Source organism: Python bivittatus, unplaced genomic scaffold (genome assembly GCF_059951505.1).
Source record: "Python bivittatus isolate LINGU-HERP-01145 unplaced genomic scaffold, Pbiv_v1 ctg000610_np1212, whole genome shotgun sequence".
Taxonomy (NCBI): domain Eukaryota; kingdom Metazoa; phylum Chordata; class Lepidosauria; order Squamata; family Pythonidae; genus Python; species Python bivittatus.
Window position 1 is genome coordinate 19,712,239 of NW_028277088.1, and position 21,295 is coordinate 19,733,533.

The 21,295-nt window shown below is 36.3% G+C and overlaps 1 protein-coding gene across 1 annotated transcript in view; it reads right to left on the minus strand.

Moving 5' to 3' along the window:
- Positions 1-356: 356 nt before the first annotated feature.
- The window catches only part of LOC103048825 (macrophage mannose receptor 1-like), a 48,943-nt gene continuing 28,004 nt past the window's right edge, over positions 357-21,295 (minus strand). Inside the window, exons 18-30 of the mRNA XM_025177683.2 lie at positions 19,623-19,690; positions 17,996-18,096; positions 16,696-16,838; positions 15,742-15,856; positions 12,572-12,717; positions 10,742-10,844; positions 9,003-9,232; positions 7,572-7,737; positions 7,115-7,267; positions 5,705-5,815; positions 3,285-3,494; positions 1,902-1,940; positions 357-764 (exon numbers count right to left, since the gene is read on the minus strand). Of these exons, the coding sequence (XP_025033451.1) occupies positions 541-764; positions 1,902-1,940; positions 3,285-3,494; positions 5,705-5,815; positions 7,115-7,267; positions 7,572-7,737; positions 9,003-9,232; positions 10,742-10,844; positions 12,572-12,717; positions 15,742-15,856; positions 16,696-16,838; positions 17,996-18,096; positions 19,623-19,690 (1,809 nt within the window). The 3' untranslated portion in view covers positions 357-540. The remainder of the gene's footprint in view (positions 765-1,901; positions 1,941-3,284; positions 3,495-5,704; positions 5,816-7,114; positions 7,268-7,571; positions 7,738-9,002; positions 9,233-10,741; positions 10,845-12,571; positions 12,718-15,741; positions 15,857-16,695; positions 16,839-17,995; positions 18,097-19,622; positions 19,691-21,295) is intronic.

Below are 21,295 nucleotides of genomic sequence, written 5' to 3' on the forward strand. Positions count from 1 at the left end.
TAGTAACTTGTGATTTCATACCTCAAACACTGGTTTAGGTGGCAGAATTTTTGATTTTGAAACCTCACATAAAGTTAGGTCTGATGGGGCAACTAAAGGAATCAGAACTGATTTAATGAACTGTTTACCATTTACTGTAGTCGAGGATCTTCAATAAAGAAATAACTTTTGTATATTGTCTATGCAGTGTGCAAAAGAACCTCTTCTATATCTCCTTTTTTGAAAATTGTAATAAGGTAAACTTAAACCTAAACAGTCTACTGAATTCTCACAGCCCCTCGCTTGCCAGTGTATTAAAAGATGATCCTTATTTTTTTTTAAAAAAAAATCTTTAATTTGAAAATATACTGTACAGAATATGTTTTCACTCAGTAACTGTAATATATTCAATACTTTTCATATCATGGGTCTGGACAATACATATTGTTGATAGGGTCTAATATTTTCCAAATATTTTAAAGAATTTATTAACAGTGCAATTCACCACCTTGTATTGTGTCCAATGGGCCTTATCCTCAGGTAATATGCCAGTAATATTTGTTAATTTAATTCTTTGTTGTCTATGAGAGATTGTGAGTCATTATGAAGGATAACCACATTGTCACTATACAAAGAATTGTCAAATCCAGCAGAGACTTGTTGTGGTCTGTTTCTTCTTCTATAGAAAGTATAGGCTGCGATTCCTCCAATGAGTATGAAGATAACTGGGATAAGTACCATCACAACTGTGCCATGCACTGATACAGGTGCCTTTTTTTTCTGTTCTAAAATATCAGAGGGAAGAAAAAGCACTGAGTGCATGTATATTATAACAAAACTCTGACTTAATGTTCTTTAAGTAAGAAAGAAGCCAAGAGAGATTGCATCCCCATCTAGAAGTCTAATAAAGGCAGCACTAACTAGAGTCAACCACCAACCGCAAAAGTTTGTGAATGGTAACTCAGTATAAGCAAGTGACTGTAATCCCCTGCTCCATTAATGTCCCAGATTCCAGAGAAAACTGATGTGTGTCGCCTATTGAAGATAAGAACTGAATTCACAGTCTTTCGATATGAAGCTTGATGTTAGAAATATGAGTTCTTCTACAGCAAATACAATTATAAATTGCTATCACTATCACTTATGATAATTATTTATTTGGGAACAGAAAATCATAATTATTTAATAACATCCACTGAAGAAGGGGGATTTTCCAGACTTGGCTTCATAACATGTAAATATAATGAGATCATCCACGTGATCTCATCTATGGCAGGGTGGTTAGGAATACCATTTTAGACTTCGACAGTGCGGGGAACAAAATTTCTCAAGAGATTCAGTGAGATTTTATACACCTTTGGCAGGCTTATTTTTTAATTTTTTTTCCTTTTTTTAGATTTTTAGATTTTTAAAAGATTTTTTTAAATCCCATCTTTATTATTTTTATAAATAACTCTTCTCTCTCTCTTTCTACACTGCAACAGAGTATGTTAGACATGCTGCCATTTTATTTTTTCCCAAATGTATAAAGGTAAGGTGATTTGAGGACGAGTCTTTAAAAATATGACTGTTTTATTTGGGTTGCCGCTGCCAAATTCCTCTCAAGGATCTCTAGAATAATATTATTTTGGGTCCATTCTGAGAAAAAAAGGAAAAAGGCAACTGGCAGCCACCTCAAGGATCTACATGGTTTCCATCCCATTAATAAAGGAAAAATTATATAAAACAAAACTTAGCTATTGTAACGTAACAACTTATTGTAGCCAAAGTAAGTCTTCACAACATCTCTTAAGAAATTCTGCTGTCATCCAAATTCTTTTAATCTACAAAAATGTGTTCCTCTACATTTGAGCTATATATTAGAATTTTCAGCTCAGAGCTATGGAAAATTTATTATTGAACTTTTAAAATAACATTCTTACCTGATTTTTCTGTAGGCTTTATAATTGGTTCTTCAATAACTAGAAAATTGACAAAAATATTTTCAGTATGTAATTACTGTATATGCATTACTGCACACCACTAAGGTAACAATGAAGGTAACAAACACTAAGGTAACAAATATGCATGGCAATTTAAAAAAACGAATTCTCTGATTCACAGTGTATTTTTACAGTGAACCTTTACAAGTTCAGAAGAAAGAATTATACACCTTAGGACAATGACTGAAAAGATTTTTCTCAGTTTCCATTAAAAGGTGATATTGTTTGGTTATCCATCTGAGTTCATCAGGGTATTCATTAGCTTAATGAGATTTTCTTGACTGTGTTTAAAGTATCTATTGGGAATGGTTTAAGATACAAAAAGTGAAAGTAATATTTTAGCCAACTAGAGTAAATACAAAATTTATATCTAGAGTAGCCAATTAGAAATACAAAATTTCAGAAGTAATAATAGATACAAAGGAATTCAACGTTTCCTACTTCAGATATTTGTCTAAAATGTTATGAAATAAACTTTAGGTAGCATCATCCTTGGCTGTTGATATTCAGTTTATTGAATTCTGTGTCCTGTGACATAAAAAATCAATTCATTCATACCATAAAACAGTTGACATAATAATTAGGGGGCAGCAAATGAGGGAAGCTTTGCTTATTAAACCTTTATCAATTGCTAATAATATAATTAATTATTTATATTAAAATATGTCATTCAATCAATGATAGCAAAAATCAATATACTTTGCTATTGATTCTATTTTTACTCCTATTATTTCAGATAATGCTTTATTTGAAACAGAAACTGAGGAGAAAAATAAGATAAGATAAGATAAGAGGATAGGATAGGATAAGATAAGATAAGATAAGAGAAGAGAAGAGAAGAGAAAAATGAGGAGAGGAGAGGAGAGGAGAGGAGAGGAGAGGAGAGGAGAGGAGAGGAGAGGAGAGGAGTGGAGAGGAGAGGAAGAAAGAAGAAGGGAGGGAGGGAGGGAGGGAGGGGGAGAAAGAAAGATGACTTGTGCTTTACAGCAGATAAATTATGATTAACAGTCTAGAAAGACTGTCATAAGAACACTGAGAACAACAACAAAAGGCAATAAGGATAGGTCAAGATGAAGTCTTTTAAAGTATGTAAGTAGAAAAACCTCTCCATCAAGAAATTAGAAACACAGGAAAACTTCAAATATCCTTGGATATATTTAAAAAGTGAGCAGATAATGACATGGTAAGAAAAATTCCAAGGAATACCCATCTAGGCAGAAAATAGAGGGACCAATTTTAGGATACTGCATAATTTAATGTCTATTCAGCACACAGTTATTACTTTCAATCTAACATTATGTTGATAATAGTAATAAGGCTTACTTTTGTTTCTTTTACAAATAAATCCTCTCGGTGGATAATTTCCACAGGATGCCTTGAACCATTCTCCAGAAATACTGTTCATGAAAAAGCAGCGGTCAAGAAGGTGCTCATTGCTCTCTTCACTACTATATTCTCTGTGATCATTTGAGAACTGTTCTTCATTCCAGTTGACAAAAGCTACTTTACTTTTATCTTGCCATATCCATTCTCCTAATGACAAAACAAATGTATGGCATAATGATTAAGAAAAACGTATAAACACTCACACTGATGATGTTACCTAGTTGGGTAATGAAATATCTGCAAGCAAACAACCAAGTTCAGAGAGCACCGAGGACTCCATAGTTCAACCCTGAGCTACATATATTCTCTTCTATTGGATTAACATCTTTATTAGGTGTTTTTTTCATCTGATTAAAAAACAAAATACAAGCAATCCCCTTTATTGTACCAGATTGCTGAATTCACTAATAATGTAAGCAGAATCCTAATGTTTTTCTGCTCATGAAAACTTCCTCTGTAGGTCAGGGTTTCCATGAAGAAAGTTTATGCATCTCAAAGAGAATGAGTAAATTAATTTGTATTTTCTGTTTTCTCTGTCATCTTCATTGTATCCTCATTAGTTAGTAATAATTTCATATTATTTTAATCAATGTTACGATTATCACCATCATCATACCTCCCAACATGGTATTCATGAAAATATTATGCAGTGTTGTAGCTACAGTATGTAGCATTTTTTCCATTTTTGGGGGTGGGTGGATGTGTGCCTTCGAATCAGTCTTGACTCCTGGCGACTGCCTGGACAAGTCCCTGCAGTTTTTTAGCAAGGTTTTTCAGAAGTGTTTTGCCATTGCCTCCTTCCTAGGCCTGAGAGATAGAGCTGGCTTCGTGCCTAAGGTGGGACTAGAACTCATGGTCTCCCAGTTTCTAGCCTGGTGTCTTAGCCCTCTTTTTCTATATTTGCTATTTTATTCCTGTTCTGACACTGCTCTCCCTGATAGACAGCCCGACCAATTGCCCCTCAAATAACAAATAACAAAACTTTCCATTTTGTTATTTGAGCCACAGGGCTGGTAGAGCTGTGTGTGTGCAGTCTTGGTCTTGCTTGTTTTTGGAATGTAGATTCTATGAGTGTGTTGCTTACTTTCAGCCCTTCAAGGTAAGGCAGGTCAGGAAACAGACACCATAAATATTAGAACTTTGCTTTATTGATATAGACAATTATAATTGTTTCCTCTTCCTACTTTCTTACACCAAAAAAAGTCAGGACGGGTCAAACCTTAGTTTCTTTCTCATGCTTTTTTGTTTTTCCAAAACTCATGTTTTGTTAACGGTCACCACTATCTTTTCCAAGGCCATCTTTGTGCTTCTCTATACTTGCACTCACAGTTAATAAAAAGAAGGAAATCTGCAGGATTGATTTAAGCTGCCCTTGGTTGACAAAGCATGGAAAATAAATATTCACAATATTTTTGTCTGTTTCCCCATGCAAATCAAACCTTTCTTTTTGGTAGGGTCTTAAATTTAATAGCAGGGTGCAAGCCATGATTAGGGGAATGTGATGTTATATCATTGTGATATAATGATATAAGCTCCACCCGTAATACTTATGAGTGACATTATGATGCATGTACAAACTCCACATGGAGTTTGTATTGAGACATCGTGACACATTTACCCCCCCCCCGCCCACACACTTTATTTGGGCTATACTAACTGGTGATTTCTTGTGTAGAAAGCAATATATTGGTAGGTTTTAAATTGATTTATAATTTTAGGAAGTCACAGCACCACACAGTTTAAAAGCCACCTGACTTCCAGGTGCAATTTTTGAACTCACAAAGCTCATGGTCAAAGCCATTGATTACCAAAAAGTTCCCTTACAGGAGCCTTTTCTAATTATTGTTAATTTTTTTCCTTTTCTTAATACATGTATTACACATTTCTCATATCTGAAATTTCTTCTAGAAAGTTATTTTGTAAAAAGTTCTTCATGTAGTCCTTTTAAAACTCAGTTCTTTTCTTATTTATGAAACTGTTTTACATTAAATTTTTTATAATTCATTCACAAAAATCTGACATATTTATTTTATATTTTAAATAGCTGCATTAAGCAACTTTACATAACATCAGAAAATCTGTATTATTTTATTTGTATCATTATTATTTGAATGTATGTTAACATCTACATTATGTAGATGTGACAAAGAAAGTCTTTGTATATGAGGAAAAATTATGAAGACAAATAGATAAGAGTGTTTACCGTATCTCTTTAAAAGATCTGGGGAAAATCTGCATTACCAATTTACTTTGTTTTGAGAGAAATGGAAAGGGATTATTATTATTATTATTATTATTATTATTATTATTATTATTAGGCATACAGCTGTATAGATAAATATTGGTTAAATAATTACCATCCACATTGTGGTACAATCCTATCCAAAACTCTGTAGATTCAAGAAGTTCCATTCGTTCCTTTAAAAAATGTAATTCAGCTGAATCTTCAATCGAAGTCAAGGTGCCACCTATGAAACATGAGATGAGTTGAAGAAGCTCATTAAAAGGTTCTTCCCCAAAAATGGGGGTCACTTCACAAGGCAAGACCAATGATTCACTGCCCAGCGCAAGCAACAATTTCAGGTTTGAATGCCTTAAAGAAGCATATTGCCTTCTGTTTCAAACAAGTATTAGATTTGTATTGCTTAATATGTTTATGGTGAAACACAATTGCAGCTTATTCTTTGAGTATAATGATACAAAAAGTTAAATTTGGTAATTTAAGCAAACATTCTGCAAAAATAGTATTTTGCACAATATATGGAAAGACAAACTGCTTCTCTTCCAAATTCTCCACAGTATTTGAGAGGTCCCACCCAAAAGAATCTAAAGGACAGATCAAATTATCAAGTCTTCCAAAGTAGCTTATATTTTAAAATATTCTATATTTATAAGGTGTTTTTTCTTTTAAAAAAAAAAGCTTCCAAAGGAAAGAATTATTGCTTTCCAGTATCATAAATGCTATCTCCTATGCTATCTCCTATAAGAAAGAAGATATTAAAATGAATTCATTCTTATGCAATTTGGTAGGTGCATGTGTCATTAGCTATGGAAACAGAAGAAGGTGATGGCAAATAATAAATGAAAAATAGGATACCCAGGCACACTCTGAAAAGCATCTCTCTGGATTCACTCCCTGAAGCTGATCAGAAGATGCTTGAAGGCTCAGCACAGCTGTATCAAGGTCCTCTTGAGTTGAACTGGGTGTATGTGAACATGCCCAGAAGATATTTCTACCAGGTCAGCTAGTAAGATAAGCCACTGCCACTTTGCTTTCTGAGCTATCATGTGCAAATGTCTTCGAGGCATGTCCACACATATCCATAAGACTTCAGAGGGGCCTTAATCAACCATACCAAATCTCAAATAACTACAGCTGCTGTGTGACTTCAAGGAATGGATCCGGTGATGAATGCTCCTCCCATTCTAGCCTTGTATCATGAAAATGAAAGTAAGTTTCTGTGTGATGAACTATGTCACTCAGTTGAAACCTTCCTTTTAGTATTTATTTATAGTGAACATGAAAAATATAAAGGTGTTTATTTCTCTTTATGTTATACACATTCTATATGGCACCTTCCTACATTCTCATTCTGTTCTTTCAACAACTTTGTAGGGTAGAATATAATATGTTAAAAGTTAGGATTGCTGGCTGAATTTGACACAGATTTGTTTATTCCAAAGTACTGTAAATGTAGACACTAGCAAGATTTTCCTGAGCACAGAAAATTAATGGTTATTATTATGTGGCTCAAAATGATACTAACCTAATTGAGCACATGTCAGGGATGCTTGAGGCCAAGATTTCCTTAAAGGGTAAAATTTATAGCAATGACCCCTAAAAGGAATCCAGGATGATTGGCTATCTTTGGAAGGTGGGCATCTTCCTGGCAATTGTGGAATCTCAGTTGGCACTATACCTGTTATGAAACAAATAGGTTTCTTTATTTAAAAAAACAGATACATTAGCAACTAGCCACTAAAAAAATTAATAATAGTAATAATCATAAGCAGTATAAGCAATAACTACAATGCAATAATATAGTAAGATATAAACTAAATAATTTGTCGTTTTCTGTTTGAAACTTATTAAATATTATTGTTTTTAAAAATTTAGCTTATATATTTTGTTGATGTAGTTTGCCACTTTTAAGTAATGAGGGACTAACTGAAATTAAAATTAAAATGCAAACTCTATTAAAATAGACATATTATTTTGCTTACCATAATATTTCTCGCAAACAGAGAAGTACTTTTCACTGCAATTTCCCGTTTTCCAATAACCATCAATGTCTAAGTAGACACAGGCTATTTTATGCTTCGGTTCTTCAGCAGCCCAGTTAGTGTACACTAGTCTCCAATTACTTACCCACTTGTACACAGCATCACTCTAAAAGCAAAATGCATAAGAGAATAATTACAGGAAATGCAAGAAAAAGTTTTATTCCTTTAATTCCACTACAGGCAGTCCTCGCTTAATGACCCTAATTGGGACTGGACTTTCCATTGCTAAGTGAGGCAGTCATCAGGCAAAACATCATGTGACCACACCACTTAGCAGCAGCAGTTCCAGTAGTCCCAGTTGCAGTCATTAGGTGAGGACTGCACCATCATTAGGCAATGATCTCATATTTCTTCTACCCTGCCTCACTCGCCTCTGCTTCAATTCCCCCCACCCACCTCTCTCCTTCCATCTCTGCCCTTTTGGCCACCCTGCAGTCCACCACTGCCGCTGCCTATCCCTGCTGCCCCCCCCCCCCCGCCAGCCCCAACTGACCTTTGCTGTCTTCTTCCTCCTGTTGCTGATGAGGCATGCCCGGCCGAGACACCTGCTGACCCTTCGTGAGGTCATCATGGAGGCCTCACACAGTGTTGCGGCCAGGTTTGCCTCATCATCAGCAAGAGGAAGAAGACAGCAAAGGTCTCCTGGGGGCAGTAGCAGGGTAGGCAGCGGGGGTGGTGGAGTGCAGGGCAGCCAAAAGGGCAGGGGTGGGAGATAGATGGGTGTGGGGAGTTGAAGTGCACACTGTGGTCCTAAATGTGGGTAGGCTGCCAAGTGCCCAAATTTTGATTGCAGGGACACTGCAACGGCCAGAACTTCAAGGAACAGCTGTAACTACCATTCATTCAGCACCATCATATCTTCAAACAGTCGCTGAATGAATTGTCATTAAGCGAGAACTACCTGTACCCCTTTTTCATTCCCAGTTAGATCTCGTGTTCTCCTCATTAACTGTTAGAAATTCTATGAAAGCATTTAGTCTTTAAGGTCCATTTGGAAAATTGTCACATATGTGTAATATCCAGACAAGGTAGTCTTCATTTCATGACTGCCTTTTTTAGTGACCATTCACAGTTATAACAGTGATGAAAAAGTAATTTTACGACCGATCTATGCATTTATGACCTCACAGGTCTGTAAAGCAAAGGTAAGCTGAAGTAAGATCGTAAACACAGTCGTGGTTTCACTTAGCAACCGCTTCGCTTAATGACCAAGTTGCTGGTCCCAGTTGTGGTCGCTAAACAAGGACTACCTGTACTCATTCTGCTTTCTTACAAAGTCCTGTTCTTGCATTCATCATCTATGTGATGATATTTTCTAACTATGCCATTGTGAATATAGGACTTCATTGTGAATATAGATTATGTCCTTACCACTTTGCTGCTTAGTCCAGTCCATACAGGCTCCTTATATTTGAGCACTTGTAGCCATATGAATGATTCTGTGTAGGGATCTACAATGCTGGCAAGTTTTGAATGTTCGGACTCACATTTCTTCCTTGCTTCTTCCCATGTCATTTTGGGACTAATAATAGAATAGCTGCTATTCCCATAAGTGATATAGCCAGAAGCTGGAACAGTTGTTTCAGAGTAAGGTAATGGACCTATTAAAAGAAAGTAAAAGTATATGTCAGTCAAGATTGCACACAGTCCTAAAAATGACCCTTAATATTTAATTCCTATTTTTTCTTAGAATATTCTCCCAGTTCCATGCCATGATCAAGCTTGATATAAAAAAATCAAGAACACATTGAACAAATAAAATATAAAGTACAGTGAGCCACTTTAAGGAGACCCTTTTGAGGTATAATATTAAATGTATATATTTGGTAGCCCCAAATATGTGAATTCATGAGACATCCATCAAATGTCAGTAAAAATATAAACTCAAATATTAGTGCTATATGAAATTTCAGTCTAGCTATTGGTTTCAAAAACAATCTGATTGACTTCTTGCTTCACTAAATCTCTAATACGATAGCAGGATAGAACCTCTCTTTGGAGAATACATTTGGCCTTTTGGCCAAATAAGTGACTCAATACTACCAAAAGCCTTTATTTTGAACTTCAGATATTTGGTGTTTAGACAGTTTCTTGGTTAACATATCTGGCTTGTCACAGACTTAATTGGCCCAAATCTGTTTATTCACACAAGTTTTTCTTAACCCTCTTTCTGAAACTTACAATCTCAGTTCAACAACACTAACTAATAATAGTTCATTCCATACTATTGTTTCCTCTTGGCAATGGAAAGCCTGGCACCCCATCAATCTCATAAAGGGGTATGGGATTTTTAATGTGATGTGTATAAAGAACAGGTGGTGCTTTGATCATCTTGACTTTTTTGACCATACTTTGCAGACACCCCTGATCAGGGAAGAAACATTCTAAATGTTTGTGTCCCAGTGCTGTTTTTTCCTCTTTCCCTTTCCCCCCTTAATGACTTGCCTATTCCTGCATACTTTCAATACTGGGACATTTCATATTGCTTCTCCTGGGATGTTTTCCTAGGGATATACTTTTCTACCAATTCCTCTCCCTCCAGGTTTCTTCATACCAAGCCTCTTTCATATTATTTCTGCCCTGCATGCTGTAAAACCATCCTACTTGCAGGTTGACTGGTTAGTTTCAAAAGCTGGTGTATTTCTCTTGGTGGTGGCAAAGATGAGGAGATGGAACAGATTTTTTGCCTATCAGTCATTAAACGGCAGCAATACTCACAGTTCCAGGTCTCCTCCTCAAGACCTTGCCACTAGCTCTTTGCCTTGTAGAAAGTAAAGCTGGGGAGTATATGCAATTTTGATCAATTGCCTACCTAGCTTCATAAAGATTTATGTTGGGCCCCCAGTAGATAAATAGATGGAGATTGGAGATGGCTGCTAGAAAGGCCTTGTTTTCTTTCAGCAGAAAAAGAGGACTTTTCCATTCTTAAAGCAGTTATATTTGCTGCCATGTTTTTTATACAACTGTTTTGTACCCATTAGTATACTTTAAGGTGACAATGTCGTTTTCTCTTTGGCCTAGAAAACTGATATTGAGCTGTAGAAGACAATCTGAATTACATGTCTTATTCTCTGAAATTGAATTATTCTCCAAGATTTCTAAAAACTTACCAGTGTTTTTTTGGCAGATAAAGCTTTTCTCAACAAAACAGCGTTCATCTCTCCAATATCCTGCAAGCTTTTCAGGCTTCCTCATCATAAAAACGCAGTCACCCTACAGTGTTTAAGTATAGCAAGAAAGCCAAGTAGAGTCATTGGTATCATAACTGGAGCAATCTTTCTGGAACTCTTCCTTTATTGTCTCAAAAGAAATGTGTTTTTCTGTTTCTGGTTACTATATAAGATGACCCACATAGGAGTATCTGTCATTGGTCATTATGTCCTATAGAGGGTAGCATAAAAGCCTCCATAGAAGCATACTGAGCCTCCATCATTGGATGAAATCTCTTCTTCAAAGGAAGATGCTGCCACTGGCTATGGCATAGGAAGGGATACAAGAAGTCAATGGATTCTGAAAACAACCTGAAACAAACAATCTTCAAGGAATCTTTATAGTCAGGGTACTTCATGAATATTAACAGATCACATACTAAGGTTGTGCAGAGTACATAGTCATGGGCAAGGTAGCCATTTAGATATCCATCTCTTCCCAAAAGTCTCAGTGAGGCTATATGGAGTCTGTATGTGCATTCAGAGCCACTATGGCAATCCCAGCAGAAGTGTTAGCTGCACATACATGGACAGGAAGACAAACTGGAAAAGCTTTCAAAGATGTCTTCAAAGACCTCACACTGAGCCTTCTAGGCAACAAGATGGAAAAGGAGTTCTTTGCTCATGCCACTTTTGGATGCTGGGCACAGCCTATGCATGGGTCAAAGGTAATGAGGAACAAATAACTTATGTGAATTTGAAAGCTATAGCAAGCTTTATGTATCGTGCATTCCAAACTTGGGCAGGGCCATTTTTCCCCCATACTTATTTTAATTTTAGATATTTTTAATTTTTAGTTGTATATACGTTTTTATTTTAAATTTCATTTTACTGGGGGGGGGGTCCTTAAGGGAGTGTTGATAATAGCAACATTCTCCAAAAAATAATCTGCATGACATTTTTTTTCCTTCTTCAGTAGAGGGAGGAATAACATTGAGATTTTTTTTTAATCTAATAGCGCCCTCTGTTGATGAGGAGAAAGCACATCAGACTTTTCTTACCTTTCAACGAACAGAAAAGCTCTGAAATAGCACCATAAAACAGTGTTTCTCAATCTTGGTAACTTTAAGTTGCTGGCTGGAGAATTCTGGGAGCTGAAGTCCACACGTCTTAAAGTTACCAAGATTGAGAAACAGTGCCATAAAGGGTAGGTCTGAAGGCCTATTATTTTATATCTTAAGGTATGCATTTTGCTCTTAAAATACTACGGAAGTTTTCAGATAGGGTGCTGGTAAGCTGCAAGCTAAACACTTGTGGTAAAGACAATGTAGTGTATACAGATGCAAGACAATTGGGAAGGAGGGAGTTAAATCTGAAACTTGATCAATTCTTCTAGTGAAATTCTTATCCCATTGGCAAAATAAAAAAAGAGAAGAAAAATCTCCAAGAGATTTTTGAGAGCAACTTTGCAATTCTAACCACTTAGCTTTATTAGTGTGTTTTGATGCTTAGATCCAATTCTGAACTCAGTTGGTTTCAAATTACATTTTCCCCAATAAGGACTCTTTGTAATCACTTCACAGTTCTAATGCTTGTTCTAAAATCCTATTTATTCATTCATTCATTCATTCATTCATTCATTCATTCATTCATCAAATTTATATGGCGCCCATCTCATAAAAAAGTTACTCTTTTCCATATATATTCTGTTTCATTGCAAGAATTCAGCATCAAGGAATTATACCTTTGCGGGGAAATAGAAAAGAAAAAACTCAAACAAGTTGGACTTACGTTGCTTATATGAGGTGACCCTTTAGCCCAGTTTGTAAAATAGACCCCACTTCCATCAGTCCAGAGGAAACGATTCTCCCAATTCTTATCATTCAATCCAATCCAAGAATCAGCAGGAGCACTTTTTAAATGCATTGTGAGAAAAGCTGGGGGGGGAAATACAGATATGTTTTACAATAAAATATTTGGCAGGTCCTATGCTCATTATATGTTCTCCATCTTTTCTAAAGGTTACTTTGATTACACCAGATTTTAAAAAGCGCTTTGCTGTACCAGGCCAAACACTGCTCATATACCATACTTAAGACAGCCATCATTTCTTTGTTCACGTCTTAAGAACGTTCCAGGTACCAATAGAGGTGAATATGTGTAGCTCCGGGTTGAACTGTGGAGTCCTTGGGGGTCTCTGAACTTGGTTCTTTTCTTGCAAACGTTTCATTACCCAGCTAGGTAACATCTTCAGTGCTAAAATGGGCTGGGGTTTGCTCTCTATTTATGTGCTGTGGCCTGCCTTGCCAGTGCTGGTAAGGGTGGGGATTTTTTTGTTTTGCTCCTCTGTAGTTCTTTGATTGGCATATGTTTGCTGCTTGATTGTGTGCCTGATGGTAACCTTTGCTTATCTGGGTGATGATTGCTGGTGATGATTGCTGGTGATTGATTGCTGGTGAGGTGATCTTCTGGTCTTTTGTCTCTTTTGAATAGTATGTAGATGAATAGTATTTATTATTTAGTAGTTTTGAATAGTATGTAGATGTATGTAGATGTTCCAGGTGCAATTTGGAAGGATGTCAGGAGAAAAGGTAAAGATACAGTTTTGTCCTTTCTGAGATTCAGAATCATCTCTCATTTTTCTAAGACCTTCTAAGGTGCTTTAAACTGCCACCATAAATTGGGTTATCCAGATTGCAGCCTGTATCATGTGTTCATGATGCTTTAGTAGACAAGAACCATCCCCTCTCCAGTCGGCTGCCAGTGTTTTGGGGCAAGAGTTGCTCAGAGGCTGGTCAAAGGCATGGCTAATGATGTAGTGATGTACATCATGCTAGTGATGTAGGGAAGGGAGTTTATCCCATAAAAAGTCACCTGACCTCCCTTCCCCTTGCCTTCTTTTTCCTCTTTGCTGTGGCAAAATCCCCCTTGCTTAAGCAAGAAAAAGTAGTTGCTTTTCAGAACAAGAAGGATTGGTGTAAAAAGAATTTTAATTATAGGCTGAAAACAAGATAAGGCTAAAGATTTTTAATTAAGAGGGAACTTTGGGGTTGCAAAGGTGATATGGTCCTACTGTAAATTGAAAGGTACAGTCTATGTAACATACAAACAACTTTCTCAGATCTGACACATTTACTACAGTATCAAGCTTTTGTGTACTGCAGTCCATGTAATCAGATACATGGAATATTACGTCCTGTTGAAGAAATATATGTACATCTATGTGTAAGAGGTCAGACAGAAATGAAATATTAATGGTTTGGCATTTTGCTGAAGCTGTATTTGAAAAAAAATTAAATATATAATTATAAATTGTAATATACATATATATCAAATTGGTGTATAGGATAAGTGCCACTTTTCTTTCTATTAGCTGACAAGCCACTGAATATCTCTAGAAGAGTCACAAAATGTTGCTATCAGATGCCCAATTGTTTAGCAAACTTGGTATTTTAGCTATGTTGTTGTTATAGTTGCCTATCCAGCAGACTCTTGGCAGCTTACAAAAATCCCAAAAAACAGTAAAAACATAAAACCACAAAGACAGCCGAACCCAAACCAACAAACAATAACAATAACATGTAACCACAACAGGGCCCCCACAAACTCATTAACCCCATGCCTGCGATCAGAGCCAGGTCTTAAGGGCTCTGGTCAGGGTGCTGTCCATATCTCTGGGGAGATGCTGCCCCGAGAGGCTCGGGGCCGCAACAGAGAGGCACGCTTCCTCAGTTCCACAAGATGTTTAATAGACCCACACCCACTCTGCCTGCCAGGAAGGCAGAAACAATTGGATGTAGGCAGTCCCTCAGAAAACCAGGCCCTATGCCATGAAAGGCTTTATAGGTGATGACCAGCACCTTAAATGGCACCTGGAAGCTGAGTCGCAACCAATGTAGTTCGCGTAGCAGTAGTAGTATGGGTATAGTGAAATGTACCTGTAATTGCTCACACTTTTGCATTTTGAACCAGCACTAACTTCTGGATGGTCTTCAAGGGTGGCCCTATGTAGGGTGCTTGTCTGGTAGTCCAACCATGAGGAGACAAGGGTGTGAGCAACCCTCCATAGGGTGTCCCAGTCAAGGGGCACAACTGGCACACAAGATGAACCTGTGCAAAGGCCCCCTGGCCACAGGGTCCACCTGCTGTTCAAGCAGGAGCTGTGAGTCTAGGAGTTGTGCACCAGTCTTGAATGGGGGAGTGTAACCCCATCCAACATCCAATGATGAAAATGTTCCCAATCAAGGGGGGGGGGCAAATAGCCAAACAGCCATAGCCATTCAGTCTTGTCAGGATTCTACCCCACCCAGGCTCAACCAGCCTCCAGACACTGGGTCAGTACATCAATAGCGTCACCTGTGCAGCCCAGGGTTGAGATATAAAGCTGGGTATCATCGGCGTACTGATGATAGTGAGCCTTGAACCAACAAATGACTTCACCTCACCATATAGCCCATATGTTCTATGTAAGTTTCTGTTTATATCTTCCAGTTATCTACAGGTTTTTTCAATATGACTGTTAAATTAAATAAATAAAATAAAAAGATATGTGCTCCATCCAAAAATGAATATTTTACCAAACTCTGTTTTGAAAACAATCAAGTTAGGCACTTGTAACTGCTCTTAAATAATACTTAACCCATACATTATTGCCAATGCACACTTTTTTATACTATTGTAGAATTACTTTGGGATCTTACTGCCTTTATATTTTCAGCATGGCAACCTTTGCATTGGGAACTGGCTAATAAGAGACATGGAGCCACAGAGAAGGAGCATATCATATGAATTGCTGCAGCATTTTCATATCCCAAGTAGCCAAAGCTTATCATATAAACTGGAGGTTATGGAAGAAGATAGGGCATAATAATGCCTATAAAAGTACCTTGAGAATAGATAATTGGGTTTTAAAAGAAATGTTAAGCCTGTATAATCAATATGGGTTCAAAAAGTGATTGTACCTTGAACAGCTTTGTTTGGTATACTAGCCAGGTTTCCTTCTAATTTTTGGCAGTAATCACGTGCAGCACTCCAGTTTTTCCTCTCCTCTTCTCTGAACCCAAATATTTGGAAGCACTAGAGGAATAAGAAGCCCTCCAAAAATCCATCAATCAAGAAAGGATTGATTAAATAAAAGATAATGGAAACCACTAACAACTAATATAATCAATCATGAAATGAAATCACAAATTTTTAGCAGAATTTAAGAAGTAATTCAGTACTAATAAAATCTAATTTCCCATTTTCTTTTGGGAAAAATGTAATCAAAGCAATAATAAAAGATAACATTTTCTGACTTAATTATATGCTGATTCACTGTCTGCTTTTTGCTACATAATTGACTCCAACATATTTTTGTATCAATGATAGTTATAGAACCAGGTTTGTCACTGCCAGGAGAGAGGGACTGATGAAAAAAGAGTGTAGCAATCTTTTAAAGTCTTGGTGGCATTTGAGATATATTTCAAGGAAGAAAGACTCTTCAAATGACATTGTTTATAGACATTTCCCCTGAAACTGTAAGTTAATAAATATTAATAAAAGTAGGAGGGAAAAACAATGTGAAAACATTTAAAATTCCATTTACATTTTATGGCAGCAGATGCAAAAATGGCATTTACCTGAAATGCTAAACCTATTTCTAAAAAATATGGTTCTTTTTGTATTGGTAGCATTTATATTTTTCATTTTTACTGTTACAGGTATTTCTATTTTGTAGCACTATTAACTCTGTTCAAATATTGTACCATATGCAATAGATGTGATTTAAAAGGGATGTAGCATCATGAAAATATCTCTCCCTGAACTACCTATGTTCACTGAGAAGTCGGAAAAAACCACTGACTACAGATTACCTCTAGGATATTTGAATAAGGATGGTATCTCAACATATTAACAATTACTATGTCAGTTACCTTGTCATTAAACCAAAGCCAGCCTTCAGCGCACCCTTTCTGAGGTGCAGGTAATGTGGGAGCCGCAGTTGTACGAACAGAACTATTGTGTCTTTCACAGATGAAACCATTCTGAACACCACAGTTGATATCATTCCATACACCTGATCAAAGAAGTTATATTGTCAACTGGGAAGATTAAATTATTCTTAAAATAAATACCAGCAGATCAAATGTATGTTGTAACTGAAATAATGAGGATGAGAACAATAATGACAAAGCGCAACATACATACTGGAATCCTACAGTATTTATGAAGCAGTACAGGTAGTCCTCACTTACTGACCACTTGTTCAGGGACCGTTTGAAGTTACGACAGCACTGGAAAAGAATATTTAGGACCAGTCCTCGAAGTTGCAGCCATTGCAGCATCAACATGGTCACGTGATTGTGATTTGGGCACTTGGCAACCAGTGTGCATTTACAATAGTCTCAGCATCTCATGATCGTATGATCACCATTTGTGACCTTCACAGCCGGCTCCCAACAAGCACAATCGATAGGGAAGCCAGCAGGAAGTCACAAGTCACAGTCACATGACATTGTACTTAATGACCACAGGTGATTTACTTAATGAGCACAGCTGGAACTGCTGTCTTAAGTTGGGCATGATCACATGTCTTGCACTTTACGATAGCATTGCTTAGTGACAGAGTTGCCGGTCCCAATTGCAGTCATTAAATGAGGACTACTGTATTCTTATTTTTGTAGTTTGTATGTCAGTAATTCCAAAATAGGGTTTTAAAGAAGTGATTGGCAAGTGACTGTCCAGCTATTTTGGAATGCAATTGCCTTAATCCCTGACCATTAGCTAGACTATTTTGGGTTTAGGAGAATTGCAAATTGATTTTCCCTGGGAATGTATGATACAGTAACTAAGTTAAGTAGGGTTGGATCTATGGATGCAACCTTAAGTTCTTGGTTGGAAAATAATAAGCTATAATAATAATAATAGGCCTAGTTAGAATAGTTGGAAAATAATAGGCTATGAAATATTTTTAAAGTTACTAATTTATTAAAATTCAACATAAATGCAATCTTCAATTTCTCACTGTAATATTTCTCAAGAGGTTTATTCTAGGCTTTCACTATTATTCACATAATATTAACATGTTATTTAGAGTTATAAAATAATGGATTTTCCAATACAAATGTGGAATCTATAACAATGTGTGCTAGTTATATATTAAATAATGCTGTGCCTTATCCTGAACATATACATACAGAGAGCTGTTAAAAAACTGAAGTTTATTCTACTTGCCTGAATCATAATACATAACTACACAATTTTCATCATCATTTGCAAAGTTGGGTTCACCGGGGCCCCAGGCTTCATATGTTACTGGAGTTCCATCCATCCAGCTGAAGAAAAATATTTGACAGTCATCTACAATGCATTAATTTATTAAACTGAAGTTTTTTGTATGCCTTCTTTTTAGCCAAAGAGATAGCAGGATGAGAAAAAAATGTAGCTGTTGACATGTCATGTACAAAATATTTGGAACTTTAAATATTCTGAATTATATATGTGTGTTCTGATCTTGCCAGGTGTGCCCTGAAGCTGTTTCTGACCATTCTGGAAGTATTCTAAGCTTTTGAAAAGTCCTGTTTCAAACCTGAAACTTCAAAATCCAACCAAAGTCATTTCAGAATCAGAACATTTCCAAAACGGTTTGCATGGTGACAAAACACTCCTGGTGTGGTCCAAATAGTTGCTCTGAACTCAAAACAATTGTCTGAAACTCAAGAAGGGGTGTTCTGAGCTAGGACACATTGAATTTGAAATGTTTTGTACACTTCCATTATTCAATTTCTATGTTATTTAAAGACAAAATAACCCTGCCAAGTGGACAATACTGACAGTATAAAACAAAAGTAACTGAAAGTATGTAACCAAAATGTATGGCACATGTACAAATAATGAGAAATTATAAAAGCGTATCAGATTGTCAATTATCTAGTTTTTTTTAAAAAAAGAAATTCTAGGACTCTAATACCTAGAATCTCCTAGTAGCATGGCTACACTATATGGGATATCACTGGAATTTTCTTTAGGGAAATGTTTATTTCTGGTTTCCCATTTCAGTGAATGGACTTACGAACAAGCCAGTTATGAAGATATTTAAATAGATTTCTGAGAACGCTCTTTTGCACTGAATGTGTTGGGAGCTAATTGCAGTTAGTTTATAATTTATAATAGAATTTATCTTAAAGAAATGTAATAGGTTAAGTGCTATATGTACCACCAGCTGACAGGCTTCTGTTCTGTAATTTACAACATGGATAGTAAGTTATTGCAGAAAGCCAAAAAAGTCTAATCAGGTAGGCTGCTAGTAACATAACCTCTATCATATATTTTTCCCTGCATAGCCTAATAATATTCAAAAGTTTGAAGTATCACATGGTAACGTCCATTGTTGGATAGAGTTAAATGTTTGTGGAAATATAGTAACCCCAGAAGCTAATATTAGTTTTGTTTTCTAATGGCTGAAGTTTATTACCAAATCCGTAATGGTATGTTGAGAGCTTGAGAAAGATTCACAGCCTGCCTACCTGCACATTTTTTGGTGAACCACCTCCTCACTGGGTCACAGATAGGTTAGTAGTAAAAAACTGAAAAAAGTGTTATCTTAAGAAGCTGAGAGAAAGTGAAAGTATTGCAATGAAAGTTGAGATTTTTAAAATCATATTGCTTTCCCTTTCAATAAATCTTGTTAAAGAAAACCCTGGCAAAATCTTGTTTTTCAGCAAAAGTTGGCTGTCAAGAGCTTAACAAAGTCTTTCTTATTTATATTTATTTCATTTTATTATTAAAAATAATTTCAAAACAAAATTACACTGCATGCTGTAGAACTTGTTAATCAGTTTTATATACTTTGTTCACTTACCCAAACTTTTTGTCAAGACTCAAGATTAAACCAATATAAGAATCATGATGAAGTCCATAAGTGAAAGCCTAAAACATAAAATAAAGAATAGGAAATAAAAATAGTTATTTTCTGCCTTAATATAAAGTAATAATCTAATTCAGTTATTCTATAGAGCTTCAGAACATATCATGCAATATAGGAAACAGTTTATAATGTTGGATAGAATCTTTCATAGCATGCTCGTGTTTTTTCAAAACACAATTACAATGTGTAATTAAAAACATTTTTTTGCATATGTGTAATTAAAAACATTTTTGAATAGAAGCAACTAAACATAAAATAAATGACATAATTTTGAAATATACTCTGCTTTTTAACAATGTAGTATTCTTCTTTTTGAAAATTCATTTGTGTAAAAGGGTAGCTTCTAACTTACTGCACTCTTTAAATAATTGGTTTCCAGCTAACATGGCTGTACTAAAGTTCCACTGATATTAATTCAGTGACCGTCATCATGTTATGTATTTTATCCAAAAGTCACCACAAAAGCTAGAAAGAAATTCTTCAGTCTCTGAGAGGGCGAAGCTGGCGTCGCGGCGATACGGCGGGCGATCCTGGGCTCCCAGGATCGCAGCCGATATCTCCCCCCCCGGATGGTCCCGATGGACCTAAGCCGTCCCGTAGAGACGGTGATCGCAAAGGGCGCGTCCTGCGGATCTCAGGGACACCGCAAGTTCCAGATTGATCCCAGGAGAAGCTCTTGAAGCCGGCGGAGGAGAGGCAGCCATTTAATGACTGCGAAAGCCGGGACAGCTCCAAAGGAAGAAGAAGGAGAGGGGTGTCAACCGGGTGAGATGGACCTTTACTATTCAACTATTCTTAGAGAACACCTTAAGTAACTTAAAGAGATTTTTAAAAGTGAAAAAAAGTGGATTAAGCGGCGAGATTGAGCCTTATAAAAAAAGGGGGGAAAAATCTTTGTTTTTTAACTTTTCCTTTTTAGTGGAATTGGCAAGATGTTTTTCTTTTAAAAAAATATATTTTTAACTGGACTGGCTTTTTCTTTTCAATACTCAATAATCTTTTATCTCAAGCTTCTTTTTTGATTAAGATTTTTTTTATTGTTATAAGAAACCTATATTTTTTGTTTTGGAAATGGGGAAAGTGGAGTTAAGAGAAAGTAAATGAAAGAAAGTTGCACTGCCATCTAGAGGCTCGATATAGTGTTGTTGTTGTTTTCTTTTCATTGTGACGTATACTCAAGGACTTTGGGCTTTCTAAAAAGATAGTGGGATGTGCATGTTTATACAGGTGCCATCCGAATAACTATAAATAAGAAAGCAGAGTTGAAAGCGATTTTGAAAATATTCAAGATGGAAAGTTTGAGTTAGTCACAAGAGCCTTGTTTAGTGGCAGTAGCTCTTCTTTCTGGTAGAAGCTTTGCTTTGCTCTCTATTCCCCCCCCCCCCCCAGTCGGACTTTTAAAGAGACCTAGCCTTTCCCCTCCTCTTCTTTTTTTTCCCTCGTTTTTTTTTTTTTTCTTTCTCTTGGCAAGAACAAAGATAAAGAATCCTTTGACTTAATGAAGGTCTATACAAGAGGTTTGATAATAGACTATACGAGAAACACAATGCAGAAAAAGATTTTTAAACTATCGAGGATGACTATAAAAAACTGGAAGAAGAGCCACA